This window comes from Balaenoptera musculus, chromosome 1 (assembly GCF_009873245.2).
Source record: "Balaenoptera musculus isolate JJ_BM4_2016_0621 chromosome 1, mBalMus1.pri.v3, whole genome shotgun sequence".
In the NCBI taxonomy this organism is placed as follows: domain Eukaryota; kingdom Metazoa; phylum Chordata; class Mammalia; order Artiodactyla; family Balaenopteridae; genus Balaenoptera; species Balaenoptera musculus.
This window is the reverse complement of record NC_045785.1, coordinates 78109425-78128394: the sequence shown is the minus strand read 5'-3', so window position 1 is coordinate 78128394 and position 18970 is coordinate 78109425. Positions and strand designations below refer to the sequence as shown.

The 18970-nt window shown below is 36.5% G+C and overlaps 1 protein-coding gene across 1 annotated transcript in view; it reads right to left on the bottom strand.

Annotated features, from left to right (window-relative positions):
* PKN2 (protein kinase N2) overlaps window positions 1–18970 on the bottom strand; it is a 135511-nt gene that overhangs the window by 23679 nt on the left and 92862 nt on the right. The window contains exons 9-12 of the mRNA XM_036859939.1: window positions 2264–2407; window positions 1868–1943; window positions 755–929; window positions 399–525 (exon numbers count right to left, since the gene is read on the bottom strand). Coding sequence (XP_036715834.1) covers window positions 399–525; window positions 755–929; window positions 1868–1943; window positions 2264–2407 — 522 coding nt within the window. The remainder of the gene's footprint in view (window positions 1–398; window positions 526–754; window positions 930–1867; window positions 1944–2263; window positions 2408–18970) is intronic.

The following is an 18970-nucleotide window of genomic DNA, read 5'->3' as shown; positions in this document are numbered from 1 at the left end:
AAAAAATACTGAATCACTATGCTGTACACCTGAAACACAATGTTGTAAATCAACCATATTTCAATTTTAAAAAATGAATACATTACTTTCATCTTACATGCATTTTCAAAAATCACGTTAACCTAGTTAGAAGATGCACAGTGTTTCAGGCAACATGTCGTCCAATATCAGCCATGCTCCTATGCTCCTAGATTAAGCAGCCTATTCCATCTCTCCTGGCTCATGAGCATCCAGAGGTTTTTATGTTTCATTCACAAGCAACATAAACAACACAGTTCACACAGGCATTTTTTAACTAAAATGTTAAATGAGATGTTTTTAACATCTCATTCACTATGATGCTTTTACTGGTAATTTATCTGGTGAAAAGGAATTATACAAGGTTTAAAATGCCTTACCTGTCCTTGTGTATCCAAATCTCTTAATTCAGCAGATTCATCTATTTCTCCAAGGGAAGAATCACGTGGTGGGGCCAGAGGAGGCTCAGGTTCAAGATCAAAGTCCAATTTGGTTACTGCAGAATCACTTATAAAAGATAAAGCAATTCACCAAAAGCAGTAATCAAAAGTATATATTTTAAATAACTTTACAATTAAGGCAAACAATTTTATTGTTTTAAAAGTAAGCAGAGCACTAGCTTCAAAATACTATTTGGAAGAAATGAGACTTTTAATAGGCTCACTGTAATCAATATGTACAAATGTCACAATAACTATTTTATAAGAGCAATGCTTAAAAATCTTAAGACACATACCTAGCTGGAGGTGCTAGTTCAGGGATGTGTACATCAACCACTGGCACTGTAGCAGGCACAGAGGCTTGAGGGCTGAAGGTGCCAGAATGATTTACTGTAGGAATAGCTCTTCTCACTAGTCTTCCCCAAGTGGCAATATTAATATTCATTTGAGGAGCTCTGAGAAATGTTTTGCCTGTGGATATTGTAAATAAAGAAAACAGAACAAGTATTTTTTTAATATATTACCAACAGCCATAATTTAAGAATTCATATTCATCGGTTTATAATTTATGAAGAACAAACAATATTTGTCACTTAAAAAAACAGTTCTTAACTATTTGTTATTAAAGGCTAGTGCAAAAAAGCAAAATCAGTTTTAAAAATAAATACGTAGGAATTGCTCATTTAAGTCTAGTAATGGTATGTGGTTAAGGTTTTAAAAACAGAATTCTTATCTTTTAGAGATACTAACTGTAATATTTATGGATGAATCAATATGATGTCTGGGTTTGCTTCAAATAATCTGAGGAAGTTGTAAGCGATGGAACATAGATGAAACAAAACTGGACATAAGCTGACTGTTGTTGAAGCTGAGTGATGGCACACCGCACTAGTCTCTATACTTACGCATGTTTCAAATTTTCCATAACAAAATTTAGAAGTAAATAATTGAACAAATAAGAAGAAAACACAGGGCTTCCCTGGTGGCGCAGTGGTTGAGAATCTGCCTGCCAATGCAGGGGACACGGGTTCGAGACCTAGTCTGGGAAGATCCCACATGCCGCGGAACAACTGGGCCCGTGAGCCACAATTGCTGAGCCTGCGCGTCTGGAGCCTGTGCTCCGCAACAAGAGAGGCCGCGATAGTGAGAGGCCCGCGCACCGCGATGAAGAGTGGCCCCCACTTGCCGCAACTAGAGAAAACCCTCGCACAGAAATGAAGACCCAACACAGCCATAAATAAAATAAATAAATAAAAATAAAAAAATAAACAGGAGCTGTTGTTTAAAAAAAAAAAAAAAAAGAAGAAAACACAAAGAAAAAATGGATATCACTTTTTAAATAGTATGTACATTTTTAAAGTATTTAAGATAACACCAAAACACTTTGTACTTGATTTCTCAGTAATTACCTTGTTGTTTCGAAAAAATTTTCTTTTGTCTTTGGAGTTTTGGTCTTCTTTCAATAACTGGATTAAAAAAGGTAACCTGCGGTTAAGAAAATTCAAGTTGACATGACTATAGCATTAGATTTATGGTTCATGAAATTCAATAAACTTGCAAGTTTGAAAACTTAAGAGAATCTGAGATATAATTTAGTTCCATCTCCTCATTTTCTAGATGAGAAAACAGACCTAGAGAGGATAAATGACTTGTCTCAGGGTAACATACCTATTTAGTGGCAGAGTTGAGCCAAGAATTCAAGTTGTCTGCCATTCAGCCTAATACTCTTCCCACTTCTACATCATGTTGCCTACATATATAATTTCAATGGTAGTTATGCATATTTAATAAAATACATTTATTACCTCTGCAAATAAAGTACCCTGCGGTTCCAAATAGAGACACATGCCATGCCGTTGGTTGTCTAAAAAATCTTCTAACCTCAGAAATTTTACAGCACACAGAGATCGCCAATCACGCCAATAAACTGAAATTTCCAGTTCACGTGACTAGAATAATTAAATAAAAAATAAAGAAAACAGGGAACACATCATTGGACACATGTGAATAAAATATTACAAAAAATATAAAATACAAATACAATAAACAAAGATAACATACACAACGGTTGCACTATTTTAAAGAGTGCTTTTATAATGTTTCTCTATTATATATTACTTTAACAAACTTACACATTTTAACTAAAAGGAAGACATTCATATTCCAACATTCTCCAGTTAAGGTATTCCTTTTAGATAAAGAATACACAACTGGGAACAATCAATACAGATGAATGACCACTGAAACTCTTTCTTTCCATCTCAGAGCTTCAATCTTTTGGATTTTCCTTCTCCTATTGGCATCATAGGCTGTGCTGTTGCTAGACCTCAATGTTCACCTCAAAGAACCCATTTCAAACCTTCTTATTTCTTTATCCCAATGTTGATCAGGAAAAGGTCTGTGAATAGCATTTATTCTCCACTTTCAGTGTGCCACACACTATGCCAAACACTTTAAGAATGTTAGGTCATTTAATCTTCTAAAGAATACCACCGGGTAATAAGACCAGTGATTACAGGGGTCTGCGTAGGTAGGTAGCAAACAGGAAACTAAGTTTTATACAGGAAAATGTTCATTTATTACAACATCAAACACAACAAAACGAAACAAAAACCCCCCCCAAAACCAGGGACAACTTGAGTATTATACCTTATCTACATGAGGGAACACTCTGTAGTCATTAAAAATAATGCTTATGTGGAAAATATATTTAAGGTTTTAACAATCAATTATTAAATGTACTTGCAGAACACAGTTTATAAACTGGAGGTCAAGCCATAAGTTGACCTCTACATACAAGTCATAATCTGCATACATTTTAATTATAAAGCATAAGACTTCTCCATTATTTTGTTTTTCAGGATTTTGTGGATCACCCACAAAAAGAGATAAATGTTTTTCCCTTTAGGCTCAACAAAGTAATAAATTACTTCTTTCATATAAAAACTTTCAATTTGTGAACTTATGCATCTTATTATCTAAGCTTCTAGTATGCATAATAAAAAACCATTTGACTTTAAATAATAAAACTAGTTGATGCAAATGAACACAGAAAACACTTACAAAAAAACAGAACATGAAAAAAATGAGTCAAGACACAATGTGCCAAAAGGTCTCATAGACACTCAGAAAAAAAGGACTAGAAAAAGATATCTTGGCAGTGAGTATATGAGCTCAGGACTTCCTACCTCATTGCTTCTCTCTGATACATAATTACTATGGGAGAGAATACTTGTCAGGAAAGGGTAAGGATGAGTAGAGGATAATTATTTTATTATTTTAAGATCAGCAAATGGCATTTAGAAGTGGTGGGTATTAATGCTATAATATTCCATTCAAGTTAAAATTTTAAGTATTTTGAAAACAGTTATTTTGGGAAATAAACTGCATAACTGAACCAGGGGTTGGTAGTTTAGACTACTTTATTTTAGATTAGAAAAGGAGAGGTCTACTTTCTCCTAACTTCTTCCATGGTATCAGGGAGGAAAACTTGTTATGGATCAGGCAAATGCAAGTGGTATAGATGCTAGGGGCGAAATTAGTAATTCTTAAAAGTTCTTATACTTTTCACACTGCTAAAATTGTAAGAGTATATCTTTCTCTGGATGAGAGAAGGTCAAATCACCTCCTTTATATTTTTTCTAGCCACTCTGGTAAAACTCACATATTAACTCATTTCTCTTTCCTCTGTCTGTTTATTCCATTCTTCAACCTGAAGTACGTTAGAAACACCTGAGATTTGGGATGGAAGGTTATCTTAAGGCCTACATTAGCTTTCCTGGAGTTCTACATGAAATTTTAGGTACAAAGCTCTTTACTTTTTGTTACTTTGCATTGTTCCCTGTATCACTCTCTCTACAATTTAAGGGGGGAGAGTGGCTACAGTCCAAAGCAGATTAAGATATTTTATGTCTATTCATAACACTGTTGCATGGAACCCTAATCCTACTTTAACCCCTAACATCTACTGCAATTCAGTAAAGCAGGGATATAGTATCTGAAAAGCAAAGTACCCTCTATATAGGGAAATGCCACTGATATTTATTGAATTTAAATTGCAAGTACGACTGCTCATTTGCTGGCAATTTTCCAGAAGAAGCAGGTCCATTCCATAAAGCAAGGGCATGTTTGTAGGTAATGTCAAACCTCAAGAGCAACAAAATTCTACATGGAGTAAAACCACTGCCAAAATAGCTGAGCAGTATGATCTGAGCTAAGTACAGATTGGCAATACTGGCAAACTGTCTCAACTTGTGTTTCATTTTGTCTTATTATGAATCTGAACCTAGGATCAAAGAAGAAACTGTGGTAGAACTAAGGAATCTGTATGGTTTTGTCTGAAGTCTCTGTAAGGCCCGAAAGTAAATAGTAACTACTTTTTCTAAAGTAGTTAGCATGATGATTTGATACACATATACAAATATATACTACTAAAGAATTCCTCCCATCTAATTAACACATCTATCACCTATTTTACACACACACACAAAATATTTACATTTGGTAAGAACATTTAAGTTCTGTTCTCTTAGCAAATTTCATTCACACAATATAGTATTATTAACTAGTCACCATTATACACTGCATTATACATTAGATGCTCAGACCTTATTTACCTTATAACTGAAAGTTTGTACCTTTTTACCAACCTCTTCATACAAACATTTTTCTACTCTTGGTTTCTATGAGTTTGACTTTTTAAGATTTCACATGTAAATGATACCATGTAATATTTGTCTTTCTCTGTCTGACTTCTTTCACTTAGGATAATGTCCTCAAGGTCCATCCATGTTGTCACAATGGCAGTTTTTCCTTCTTTCTCATGGTTGAATAACATTCCATTGTATATATATATACCACATTTTCTTTATCCATTCATCTTTTGATGGACACAGACTGTTTCCAGATATTGGCCATTGTGAATAATGCTGCAATGAACATGGGAGTGCAGATATCTCTTCAATATCCTGTTTTCATTTCCTTTGAATATATACCCAATAGTTGGACTGCTGGATCATATGGTAGTTCTATTTTTAATTTTTTGAGGAACCTCCATACTGTTTTCCACAGTGGCTGAACCAATTTACATTCCCACCAACAGTGTACAAGGGTTCCTTTTTCTCCACATCCTCACCAACACTTATCTCTTGTCTTCTTGATGACAGCCATGCTAACATGTGATATCTCACTGTGGATTTGAATTGCATTTCCCTGATGATTAGTGATGTTGAGCACCATTTCATGTCATTCTTGGCCATGTGGATGTCTTCTTTAGAAAAATGTCTATTCAGTTTCTTTGCCCATTTTAAATCAGATTATTTGTTTTTTGTTGTTCTTGCTATTGAGTTGTGCAAGTTCTTTATGTATTTTGCAATATTAACTTCTTATCTGATAGATGACTTGCAAATATCTTCTCCCATTCTGTAGATTGCCTTTTCATTTTCTTGATGGTGTCCTTTGCTGTGCACAAGCTTTTTAGTTAGTAACTACTTCTTTTTTTAATTTAATTTTAATTTTTGGCCACACTACACAGCTTGTGGGATTTTAGTTCCCTGACCAGGGATCGGACCCGGGCCCTTGGCAGTGAGAGCGTGGAGTCCTAACCACTGGTTGTCAGGGAGTTCCCAGTAACTACTTCTTAATAAATGGAACTACTGGGTATTTCTTTTGGCCTAGAGACGCACTGTAAAAAAATTACTGGAACACTGAGGATGTTGTGAATCGAGAAAGTTTGGGAACCTCTGATAGGTGAAAATGAGAGGCAGGTTTCACTGCTGAAAAGGAAAGAAAGGGCAAAAAGCAAGTTTTCTGCAGCTACTAAAAGAGAGAAAATTATTCAAAGCATGGAAAATTCAAAAACCAAGGAAAGGTGAGATTTGTAAAGGTGCACATGTCAGGTGTCACATTAATTGGTCTCCTCCTTTGATTACTTGGTCTTCTATGGGCTTCTGAGGACAACATAGGCTTGGGAAATATCAACTAGGGTCCCAGCAGTAAAGAGACTGCACACTCAAAAAGAGTTTAAGTTTTTAAAAATTGGTTATTTATGAAGGTAAGATTCAGGTTAAGGAATCAACAAGGACGGGAAGTATCTGAGGATTACCTACAGTAGAAATCTATTACCACTCCTAGCCTGAATGAGCAAGAAGAAACAGTTACCAGAATTCAGTGAGAACTGGATCTTGGAAAAGGGACTGTCAAACAGGAACTGCAGCCATAGATGAACACTGCTGTAAAAAAGGGAAGGAGAGAAGGAAACAAACACCCTGATTACCCTCTCCTCCTGCCCTTAGATCTTCTAACATTGTCTCCCCTTTCATGTCAGAGCCCACTGATTCAAACTCGCAGCTATCAGCCTCCAGAGACAAAGAGAAGAACAGGGAAGGGAGGCCATCAGAATCTACTATGGGGCAAAGAGAAAACTACCACCTCAGGAAACAGTAATATCTGTTTTCAGTTCAGTTCAATGAGGGTGATTCTCAGCTGGAACTAATGTGACAAAAAGAAGGAAACCTTAGGATCTTTTGGGAAAATGAGAAACAGAGAAGAGTGAGACTGAGATAATGGAGAATACAAAGCTATGACCTCTGCTTGAAAAGTCTGCCCCCTATAGATGTGGGAGCAGAAAAGAAAAGTAAACAATTGTGATACAAACTATTTAGTGCTGTAACAGTTATATATAACTGCACCCTATATCAATTCACATCCTAGAAAAAGTTCCAAAGACTCCCTATTATTCCAAACCTATTACAAACTTTTCTGCCTCAGTGTATACACATATAGTTCCTATTTCTAATCATGTATCTTATTTCCCAACCAAAACCTACATACCTATAAAGACAAGGTTGAAGGATGCTGTGGGGGCATCAGTAAGGAAATGGTAAAGGGTAACAATAGTTTTAGGGTAAACAGAGAAGAAAATGAAATTTTCTGATGGCCCCTTTCTCAATTCCTTCCTGAAGAATCAAGGAAATGGAAATGTTTGACCAAACATCTAGCTGTGTGGTAACAAAGAAGTAAAAGAGCCAGAGTAACAATAATAACATGAGCTATCATTTACAGCAACACCATTATGTACAAGGTGTTAAACTAGGTGCTTTATGCAGATCTGGTAACAGTTTAGAATACTAAATTTAAGATTTCAGAACAATTCATTGCTAAAATGACAAGGAGCAAAGGTATACTGGGGTTGACGCATTCAAAGAAGTTTGAAATATGTTAAATGGGTTGTTGTTTAGATAGTTAGATTTTTAAAATCCCCCATAATGATGACGGGATGTTGGAGTGAAGAACCAAAGTCCTTAAGGATACTGGCAAGTGCCTGGTGGTCAAGAGATGATAGAGGGGTGGGGGGAAAAGACAATTATACATATAGTTCATTGGCTCAGAGGACTCATATAGCCTCAGAGGATATGATGTGTCATTTGATAGTAACAGAATTGGAAGCAGCAAAAGAGGTAAAAAGGGTAAGTATTATTATAGCTCCATTATAAGTTAAAAAACAGCATCTCAAGAATAAAATACCTAGGAATAAACTTACCTAAGGAGGTAAAATACCTGTACTCAGAAAACTATAAGATACTGATGAAAGAAATCAAAGATGACACAAACAGATGGAGAGATATACCATGTTCTTGGATTGGAAGAATCAACATTGTGAAAATGACTATACTACCCAAAGCAATCTACAGATTCAGTGCAATCCGTATCAAATTACTAATGGCATTTTTCACAGAATTAGAACAAAAAATTTTACAATTTGTATGGAAGCACAAAAGACCCCGAATAGCCAAAGCAATCTTGAGAAAGAAAAACGGAGCTGGAAGAATCAGGCTCCCTGACTTCAGACTATACTACAAAGCTACAGTAATCAGGACAGTATGGTCCTGGCACAAAAACAGAAATACAGATCAATGGAACAGGACAGAAAGTCCAGAGATAAACCCACGCACCTATGGTCACCTAATCTATGACAAAGAAGGCAAGAATATACAATGGAGGAAAGACTGTCTCTTCAATAAGTGGTGCTGGGAAAACTGGACAGCTACATGTCAAAGAATGAAATTAGAACACTATCTACACCATACACAAAAATAAACTCAAAATGGATTAAAGACCATTCTGAATGTAAAGTCAGATACTATAAAACTCTTAGAGGAAAACATAGGCAGAACACTCTTTTATCGCAGCAAGATTTTTTTCTATTCACCTCCTAGAGTAATGAAAATAAAAACAAAAATAAACAAATGGGGCCTAATTAAACTTGAAAGCTTTTGTACAGCAAAGGAAACCATAAACACAACTAAAAGACAACCCTCAGAATGTGAGAAAATATTTGCCAACAAAGCAACCGACAAAGAATTAATCTCCAAAATATACAAATGGCTCACGCAGCTCAATATCAAAAAAAGAAACAACCCAATCAAAAAATGGGTGGAAGACTTAAATAGACATTTCTCCAAAGAAGACATACAGATGGCTAAAAAGCACATGGAAAGATGCTCAACATCACTAATTATCAGAGAAATGCAAATCAAAACTGCAATGAGGTACCACCTCACACTGGTCAGAATTGCCATCATCAAAAAATCTACAAACAATAAATGCTGGAGAGGGTGTGTAGAAAAGGGAACCCTCCTACACTGTTGGTGGGAATGTAAACTGGTACAGCCACTATGGAGAACAGTATGAAGGTTCCTTAAAAAACTGAAAATATAGCTACCATATGATCCAACAATCCCACTCCTGGGCATATATCCAGAGAAAATCATGATTCGAAAATATACATGCACCCCAGTGCTCATTACAGCACTATTTACAATAGCCAGGACATGGAAGGAACCTAAATGTCCATCATGGAGGAATGGATAAAGAAGATGTGGTACATATATACAATGGAATATTACTCAGCCATAAAAAAGTATGAAATAATTCCATTTGCAGCGACATGGACTGGACCTAGAGATTGTCATACTGAGTGAAGTAGGTCAGACAAAGACAAATATATGATATCGCTTATATGTGGAATCTAAAAAAAGGGTACAAATGAACTTATCTACAAAATAGAAATAGAGTTACAGATGTAGAAAACAAACTTATTTGTTTATCAGGGGCTTACCAGGGGGTAAGGAGGGGGGTGGGATAAATTGGGAGATTGGGATTGACATATAAGCAATACTATATATAAAACAGATGATCAATAAGGACAGCACAGCACAGGGAACTCTACTCAATACTCTGTAATGGCCTATATGGGAAAAGAATCTAAAAAAGAGTGGATATATGTATATGTATAACTGATTCAGTTTGCTGTACACCTGAAACTAACACACACTGTAAATCAACTATACTCTAATAAATATTAAAACAAACAAACAAACAAAAAAATAGCATCTAAGATTAAACAATACGCCGAATGTGGGAATTCCCTGGCAGTCCAGTTGTTAGGACTTGGCATTTTCACTGCAGTGGCCTGGGTTCAATCCCTGGTCAGAGAACTAAAATCCTGCAAGCCGCGTGGTATGGCCAAAAACAACAATAATATGCTGAATGTTAGCTCACACAGGGAAGAAATTAAAATTTCTTTGTATTCCTATTCTATGGCTTGTTCTATATTAAGATGTTTCACACCCCATTTAGATGTTTGCATGCATTTTTATCCTTTTATAGGGAGGAAAGCATCTTGCTCATTATCATGGTTTCTATGAGGAATAATTTTCATTTTTCTCCTAAATATCTGGGTCTCTACCTTAACCCTCTTATTCATCTCCTGGAGTGAGTTATCTGATAAAAGACTGGGAGAGAAACTGGACATGAATAATCCAGTCCATTTCTTCCTTTCTTCCTTGAGAGCCGGGCTGTTAAATGGAAGTATACAATTTGTTTTTCTCTGCTATGCCTTAAGTTTTATATGGGCTGGAGCCCACAATGATCTAAGGGACTGAGTATAGCCCCATTATTGTTGCACACCCAACCACACTTTCAAATAACAGCTCATAATGACATTTTACTTTCCATTAGTCACACCTTCCTTTCTTTTAACTAGTTCAGAACTTGGGTAAGGAAGAGCCCCACATACAAAACTTCCAATCTTCTTCTTAATGGCTCATTTTAAGACAGCCAAGGATGGCCACACATTTCACCAAATCTGCAATACGATAAACAGATTATGAAATGGATCTCAGGAGAAATAAAGACAATTCAGGGAGAAGAAAACATAAAATGGATATCCTCTAAAATGTAAGAGAGGATATTATCCCCATGAGAGGAAAACAAGATATTTAAAAGAATAAACTTTTAGAAATTAAAAATATAATATCAGATATAAGTTTGTCAATCAAGTCTTGGCAAATAAAAGTATCAAACTTTCCCAGAAAGCAGAACAAAAAGACACACTGACAGACAATAGATAAAAGATAAGAAAATCAGAGGATCAATCTAAAAGGTTCAACTAGCAAGAGAGACACTGAAAATGAAGAGGAAATTATCAAATAAATGCAATTTCTCAAATCTGAAGAATGAGCTTTCAAAACTGAAGGTGCCACACAGTACCTATCACAAAGAGTGAAAACCACCTACACCTAATAAGGTACACCACTGTGAAATCACAAAATCCCAGGGGAAAAAAGATAAAAATCTTAAAATCTTTAAAAAAGAAAAAGCAAATCAAAATCAAAGATTAGAAGTCAAAGACACATAAGCAATCTCAACTACAATACTAGAACTACAATTCCTTAAAATTCTTAATGAAAATAATCTCCAACCTAGAATTCTAGACTCCAAGCATGACAGCAGAATAAAGATATTTCAGATATGCAAGATCTCTAAAACTTTCATTCACTCTTTTCTCAGCATGTAAATGTGGGATATGATCCACCAAAATGAGGAAATAAAACAAGAAAGCTGAAAGAGAAATTCAAGACTCAGGTGATCCAATAGGATTATGGTGAAAGAGAGTCTCAAGATAAAAGCTATATAGCAGTCATTTAAATTGGAGCAGAAAGATGTAAGGCTCCAGAAAGGATGTTGCTAGGGAGTAGAGTGGGTCCAAGGATGACTGACAGCTTGCTGATATAACTGCCTACATAGAGTTATTCTAGAGTCCTTCTGGAGATCCTGGTGATAAAGGATAGGTGTATAGAAAACTAAGCAAAGCAAAACAAAATAAGCAATTAAAAAAAGGGCAATTATTTGCCCAAAGGGGGTCTTGGTACTAAAAAGAGAATGTAATCATGGTATGGAATATGGTTCATCTGTAAACAATATTTACATAGTCATAATAATATAAACACTAAGTTACTGATTTAACCTAATTATTTGGAAGAATGAGGATAGGAGTGTGGATGGTTTAAGAGTAGTATGTATAGGCAATTTCTGAAAATGTGAAACCAATAAATAATAAGAATCCCTTGAGTTCTTGGATACCTTAGCCTCTCACTCCTACCAATATCTACAATCTTTCCACAATCTCAGCTGTTTGAATCCTTCTCTCTGACCATCACCTCCTAACATTCTACTAGCTCACTCTTTCTAGTTCCTCAGTATCCACTGGTCCTTCAATGCTACTGTTACTTCTAATCTATTAACCCTATTATATTTTTACTGGCTCTCACTACCTTAGATGTTCTCTTCTTCCTTTTCCATTGAGCAGTGAACATTCTCTAGTACTCTGCTCTTAACAGAACTGGCTCCTGCTAAAATTTTTCTAAGTTTCAGTTCATCCTGTTTCTAATATTGATAAAGGTGGTTCTCTATTACATTAGCAAAGTTAATCAAAGGGAAATGTGAATGGGAAAAGGTTAGATATAAAGGGTCTTGCTTTTTATTTCAATCTCTCATGGGAGGATTAAACTTTTACAGCAGGAGGGCTGAGGGAATTCAGAAAAAATGTGAAATTACATAGCTACTGTGTTTATAATAAACATTAAGAAAAACCAATTTTTATAGGAAAATATAAAAAGGGTAACCTGATAACAGAAAGAACACAGAACTGACAGGACACTTCAGAATCCTAGATTATAGCTTAGGCTAGTTATTTAACCCCTAGGCCATAATAATATCCTTATTAATCTGTAAAATGAGGGGGCTGGATTACACCAGCAATTTTCAAAACTTTTTTTTTTTTTAAAGTGGCAAAATCCAAATGACATCTTATCCAGAATCTCAAAACAAAAAGAAAAAAAAAGGGTCTGTGTTGCCATCTGAAATAATTCTGCAGAGCCCTGAGCTCCCAGGAACATAACTGAACTTTTCTATATCATTCTAGATCTAGATAATTTCTATAGTACCTCAAAACTCAAAAAAGACCTATCTGGGTGTTCCCTGGTGGCCCAGTGGTTAGGATTCTGGGCTTTCACTGCCATGGCCCGGGTTCAGCCCCTCGTTGGGGAACTGAGATCCCACAAGCCACGTGGCATGACCAAAAATAAAAAATAAATAAATAAATAAAAAGACCTATGAATTTTTGTATTTTGGAAAGGATAGAAACAGTATAGACAACTTAGTTCCAGAATGTCATAGGAAAGAAACTTGACATTTGAGGCAAAATGCTGAGCATGAACATGTCAGTTTAAAATAATATTTTCTATAAATGTTTCTATAAACATTTTCTATAAATAAATATTCTATAAATATAAGGAATAAAGTAAAAGACTAAAAAAGCACAAAAAATGTAAAAGTAACATGTACTGTGTAAACAGAAGGATTTATCACAATAAGGAATGTGGCCTCCAAAGAGGAGCTTATAATCCAATTAGGGATACATAACATGCATATCAGGAACCCAGAAGGTCTAACTGGCCTCAGGGAGAATAGCTTTACTTAGCTATGCAGTGTCTTCAACGTTTTTAAGGGAGGATTACTCCAAAGTGGGAAGAAAGTCTGATGCCATGAAGAAGAAAAACAATTTTAGGTGAGGATTAAAAGTGCAAGTAAAAACAACCAATCAACAGTTATCAGTCTTTCTAGTTTTCTAAGCTTGTAGCTTGGGTAATATTAAATTATTTTCTCTTTACCAGGCTTTCATCGTCTTCTGCTGTTTCCTCCTTTTTGCCACTAACTTTCTATCTCATACAAATCACCACAGAGGAAAGAGCATTTTGAAGGGCACTAGAGGTCTAGTACCAGCTCTGAAATTTATCAATATGTAATCACTCTGGTTCTCAGTTTCCTTAATTATAAAATGATGGCAAGACACTTAACTACTTTTAAGTTCTATTTTAAATACAAAACTCTAACACAATAACCTGGCTACAAGAGAAATTTTCTAACCAGCCATTTTCCCTTTAACAATAAATGCCTTAAATTTCATTTTGATCGGAGAGAGGATTAACCAAGATGGCGGAGTAGAAGGACGTGCTCTAGAACTCCCTCTTGCGAGAGCACCAGAATCCCAACTGGCTGCTGGACAATCATTGACAGGAAGACCCTGGACTTCACCAAGGAGGATATCCCACGTCCAAGGACAGAGGAGAAGCCACAGTGAGACGGTAGGAGGGGCACAATCAGAGTAAAATCTAATCCCATAACTGCTGGGTGGGTGACTCACAGACTGGCGAACACTTATACCACAGAAGTCCACCCACTGGAGTGAAGGTTCTGAGCCCCACGTCAGGCTTCCCAACCTGGGGGTCCGGCAACAGGAGGAGGAATTCCTAGAGAATCAGACTTTGAAGCCTAGTGGGAATTGATTGCAGGACTTCGACAGGACTGGGGGAAACAGACACCCCACTCTTGGAGGGCACACACAAAGTAGTGTGTGCATCGGGACCCGGGGAAGGAGCAGTGACCCTGAGGGAGACTGAACCAGACCTACCTGCTGGTGTTGGGGGGTCTCCTGCAGAGGCGGGGGGTGGCTCTGTTTCACTGTGGGGACAAGGACTCTGGCAGCGGAGGTTCTGGGAAGTGCTCCTTGGCGTGAGCCCTCCCAGAGTCTGCCATTAACCCCACCAAAGAGCCCAGGTAGGCTCCAGTGTTGGGTTGCCTCAGGCAAAACAACCAACAGGGAAGAAACCCAGCCCCACCCACCAACAGTCAAGTGGATTAAAGTTTTACTGAGCTCTGACTGCCACAGCAACAGTCAGCTCTACCCACCACCAGAGCCTCCCATCAAGCCTCTTAGATAGCCTCAACCACCAGAGGGCAGACAGCAGAAGCAAGAAAAACTACAATCCTGCAGCCTGTGGACCAAAAACCACAGTTACAGAAAGATAGAGAAGATGAAAAGGCAGAGGGCTATGTACCAGATGAAGGAACAAGAAAAAACCCCAGAAAAACAACTAAATGAAGTGGAGATAGGCAACCTTCCAGAAAAAGAATTCAGAATAATGATAGTGAAGATGATCCAGGACCTCGGAAGAAGAATGGAGGCAAAGATTGAGAAGATGCAAGAAATGATTAACAAAAACCTAGAAGAATTAAAGAACAAACAAACAGAGATGAACAATACAATAACTGAAATGAAAACTACACTAGAAGGAATCAATAGCAGAATAACTGAGGCAGAAGAACGGATAAGTGACCTGGAAGACAGAATGGTGGAATTCACTGCTGTGGAACAGACTAAAGAAAAAAGAATGAAAAGAAATGAAGACAGCCTAAGAGACCTCTGGGACAACATTAAACGCAACAACATTCGCATTATAGGGGTCCCAGAAGGTGAAGAGAGAGAGAAAGGACCAGAGAAAATATTTGAAGAGATTATAGTCGAAAACTTCCCTAACATGGGAAAGGAAATAGCCACCCAAGTCCAGGAAGCGCAGAGAGTCCCATACAGGATAAACCCAAGGAGAAACACGCCGAGACACATAGTAATCAAACTGGCAAAAATTAAAGACAAAGAAAAATTATTGAAAGCAGCAAGGGAAAAACGACAAATAACATACAAGGGAACTCCCAAAAGGTTAACAGCTGATTTCTCAGCAGAAACTCTACAAGCCAGAAGGGAGTGGCATGATATACTTAAAGTGATGAAAGGGAAGAACCTACAACCAAGATTACTCTACCCGGCAAGGATCTCATTTAGATTTGATGGAGAAATCAAAAGCTTTACAGACAAGCAAAAGCTAAGAGAATTCAGCACCACCAAACCAGCTCTACAACAAATGCTAAAGGAACTTCTCTAAGTGGGAAACACAAGAGAAGAAAAGGACCTACAAAAACAAACCCAAAACAATTAAGAAAATGGTCATAGGAACATACATATCGATAATTACCTTAAACGTGAATGGATTAAATGCCCCAACCAAAAGACATAGACTGGCTGAATGGATACAAAAACAAGACCCATATATATGCTGTCTACAAGACACCCACTTTAGACCTAGGGACACATACAGACTGAAAGTGAGGGGATGGAAAAAGATATTCCATGCAAATGGAAATCAAAAGAAAGCTGGAGTAGCTATACTCATATCAGATAAAATAGACTTTAAAATAAAGAATGTTACAAGAGACAAGGAAGGACACTACATAATGATCAAGGGATCAATCCAAGAAGAAGATATAACAATTATAAATATATATGCACCCAACATAGGAGCACCTCAATACATAAGGCAACTGCTAACAGCTATAAAAGAGGAAATTGACAGTAACACAATCATAGTGGGGGACTTTTAACACCTCACTTACACCAATGGACAGATCATCCAAAATGAAAATAAATAAGGAAACAGAAGCTTTAAATGACACAATAGACCAGATAGATTTAATTGATATTTATAGGACATTCCATCTAAAAACAGCAGATTACACTTTCTTCTCAAGTGCGCACGGAACATTCTCCAGGATAGATCACATCTTGGGTCACAAATCAAGCCTCAGTAAATTTAAGAAAATTGAAATCATATCAAGCATCTTTTCTGACCACAACACTATGAGATTAGAAATGAATTACAGGGAAAAAAACGTAAAAAAGACAAACACATGGAGGCTAAACTATACGTTACTAAATAACCAAGAGATCACTGAAGAAATCAAAGAGGAAATAAAAAAATACCTACAGACAAATGACAGTGAAAACACGACGACCCAAAACCTATGGGATGCAGCAAAAGCAGTTCTAAGAGGGAAGTTTATAGCTATACAAGCCTACCTAAAGAAACAAGAAAAATCTCAAGTAAACAATCTAACCTTACACCTAAAGAAACTAGAGAAAGAAGAACAAACAAAACCCAAACTTAGCAGAAGGAAAGAAATCATAAAGATCAGAGCAGAAATAAATGAAATAGAAACAAAGAAAACAATAGCAAAGATCAATAAAACTAAAAGTTGGTTCTTTTGAGAAGATAAACAAAATTGATAAGCCATTAGCCAGACTCATCAAGAAAAAGGGGGAGAGGACTCAAATCAATAAAATTAGAAATGAAAAAGGAGAAGTTACAACAGACACCGCAGAAATACAAAGCATTCTAAGAGACTACTACAAGCAACTTTATGCCAATAAAATGGACAACCTGGAAGAAATGGACAAATTTTTAGAAAGGTATAACCTTCCACTACTGAACCAGGAAGAAACAGAAAATATGAACAGACCAATCACAAGTAATGAAATTGAAACTGTGATTAAAAATCTTCCAACAAACAAAAGTCCAGGACCAGATGGCTTCACAGGTGAATTCTATCAAACATTTAGAGAAGCGCTAACACCTATCCTTCTCAAACTCTTCCAAAATATTGCAGAGGGAGGAACACTCCCAAACTCATTCTATGAGGCCACCATCACCCTGATACCAAAACCAGACAAAGACACTACAAAAAAAGAAAATTACAGACCAATATCACTGATGAATATAGATGCAAAAATCCTCAACAAAATACTAGCAAACAGAATCCAACAACACATTAAAAGGATCATACACCATGATCAAGTGGGATTTATCCCAGGGATGCAAGGATTCTTCAATATACGCAAATCAATCAATGTGATACACCATATTAACAAATTGAAGAATAAAAACCATATGATCATCTCAATAGATGCAGAAAAAGCTTTTGACAAAATTCAACACCCATTTCTGATAAAAACTCTCCAGAAAGTGGGCATAGAGGGAACCTACCTCAACATAATAAAGGCCATATATGACAAACCCACAGCAAACATCATTCTCAATGGTGAAAAACTGAAAGCATTTCCTCTAAGATCAGGAACGAGACAAGGATGTCCACTCTCACCACTATTATTCAACATAGTTCTGGAAGTCCTAGCCACGGCAATCAGAGAAGAAAAAGAAATAAAAGGAATACAAATTGGAAAAGAAGAAGTAAAACTGTCACTGTTTGCGGATGACATGATACTATACATAGAGAATCCTAAAACTGCCACCAGAAAACTGCTAGAGCTAATTAATGGATATGGTAACGTTGCAGGATACAAAATTAATGCACAGAAATCTCTTGCATTCCTATACACTGATGATGAAAAATCTGAAAGAGAAATTATGGAAACACTCCCATTTACCATTGCAACAAAAAGAATAAAATACCTAGGAATAAACCTGCCTAGGGAGACAAAAGACCTGTATGCAAAAAACTATAAGACACTGATGAAAGAAATTAAAGATGATACCAACAGATGGAGAGATATACCATGTTCTTGGATTGGAAGAATCAACATTGTGAAAATGAGTATACGACCCAAAGCAATCTACAGATTCAATGCAATCCCTATCAAATTATCAATGGCATTTTTTACGGAGCTAGAACAAATCATCTTAAAATTTGTATGGAGACACAAAAGACCCCGAATAGCCAAAGCAGTCTTGAGGCAAAAAAATGGAGCTGGAGGAATCAGACTCCCTGACTTCAGACTATACTACAAAGCTACAATAATCAAGACAATATGGTACTGGCACAAAAACAGAAACATAGATCAATGGAACAAGATAGAAAGCCCAGAGATTAACCCACACACCTATGGTCAACTAATCTATGACAAAGGAGGCAAAGATATACAATGGAGAAAAGACAGTCTCTTCAATAAGTGGTGCTGGGAAAACTGGACAGCTACATGTAAAAGAATGAAATTAGAATACTCCCTAACACCATACACAAAAATAAACTCAAAATGGATTAGAGACCTAAATATAAGACTGGACACTATAAAACTCTTAGAGGAAAACATAGGAAGAACACTCTATGACATAAATCACAGCAAGATCCTTTTTGACCCAGCTCCTAGAGAAATGGAAATAAAAACAAAAATAAACAAATGGGACCTAATGAAACTTCAAAGCTTTTGCACAGCAAAGGAAACCATAAACAAGACGAAAAGACAACCCTCAGAATGGGAGAAAATATTTGCAAACGAATCAACGGACAAAGGATTAATCTCCAAAATATATAAACAGCTCATTCAGCTCAATAATAAATAAACAAACACCCCAATCCAAAAATGGGCAGAAGACCTAAATAGACATTTCTCCAAAGAAGACATACAGACGGCCACGAAGCACATGAAAAGATGCTCAACATCACTAATTATTAGAGAAATGCAAATCAAAACTACAATGAGG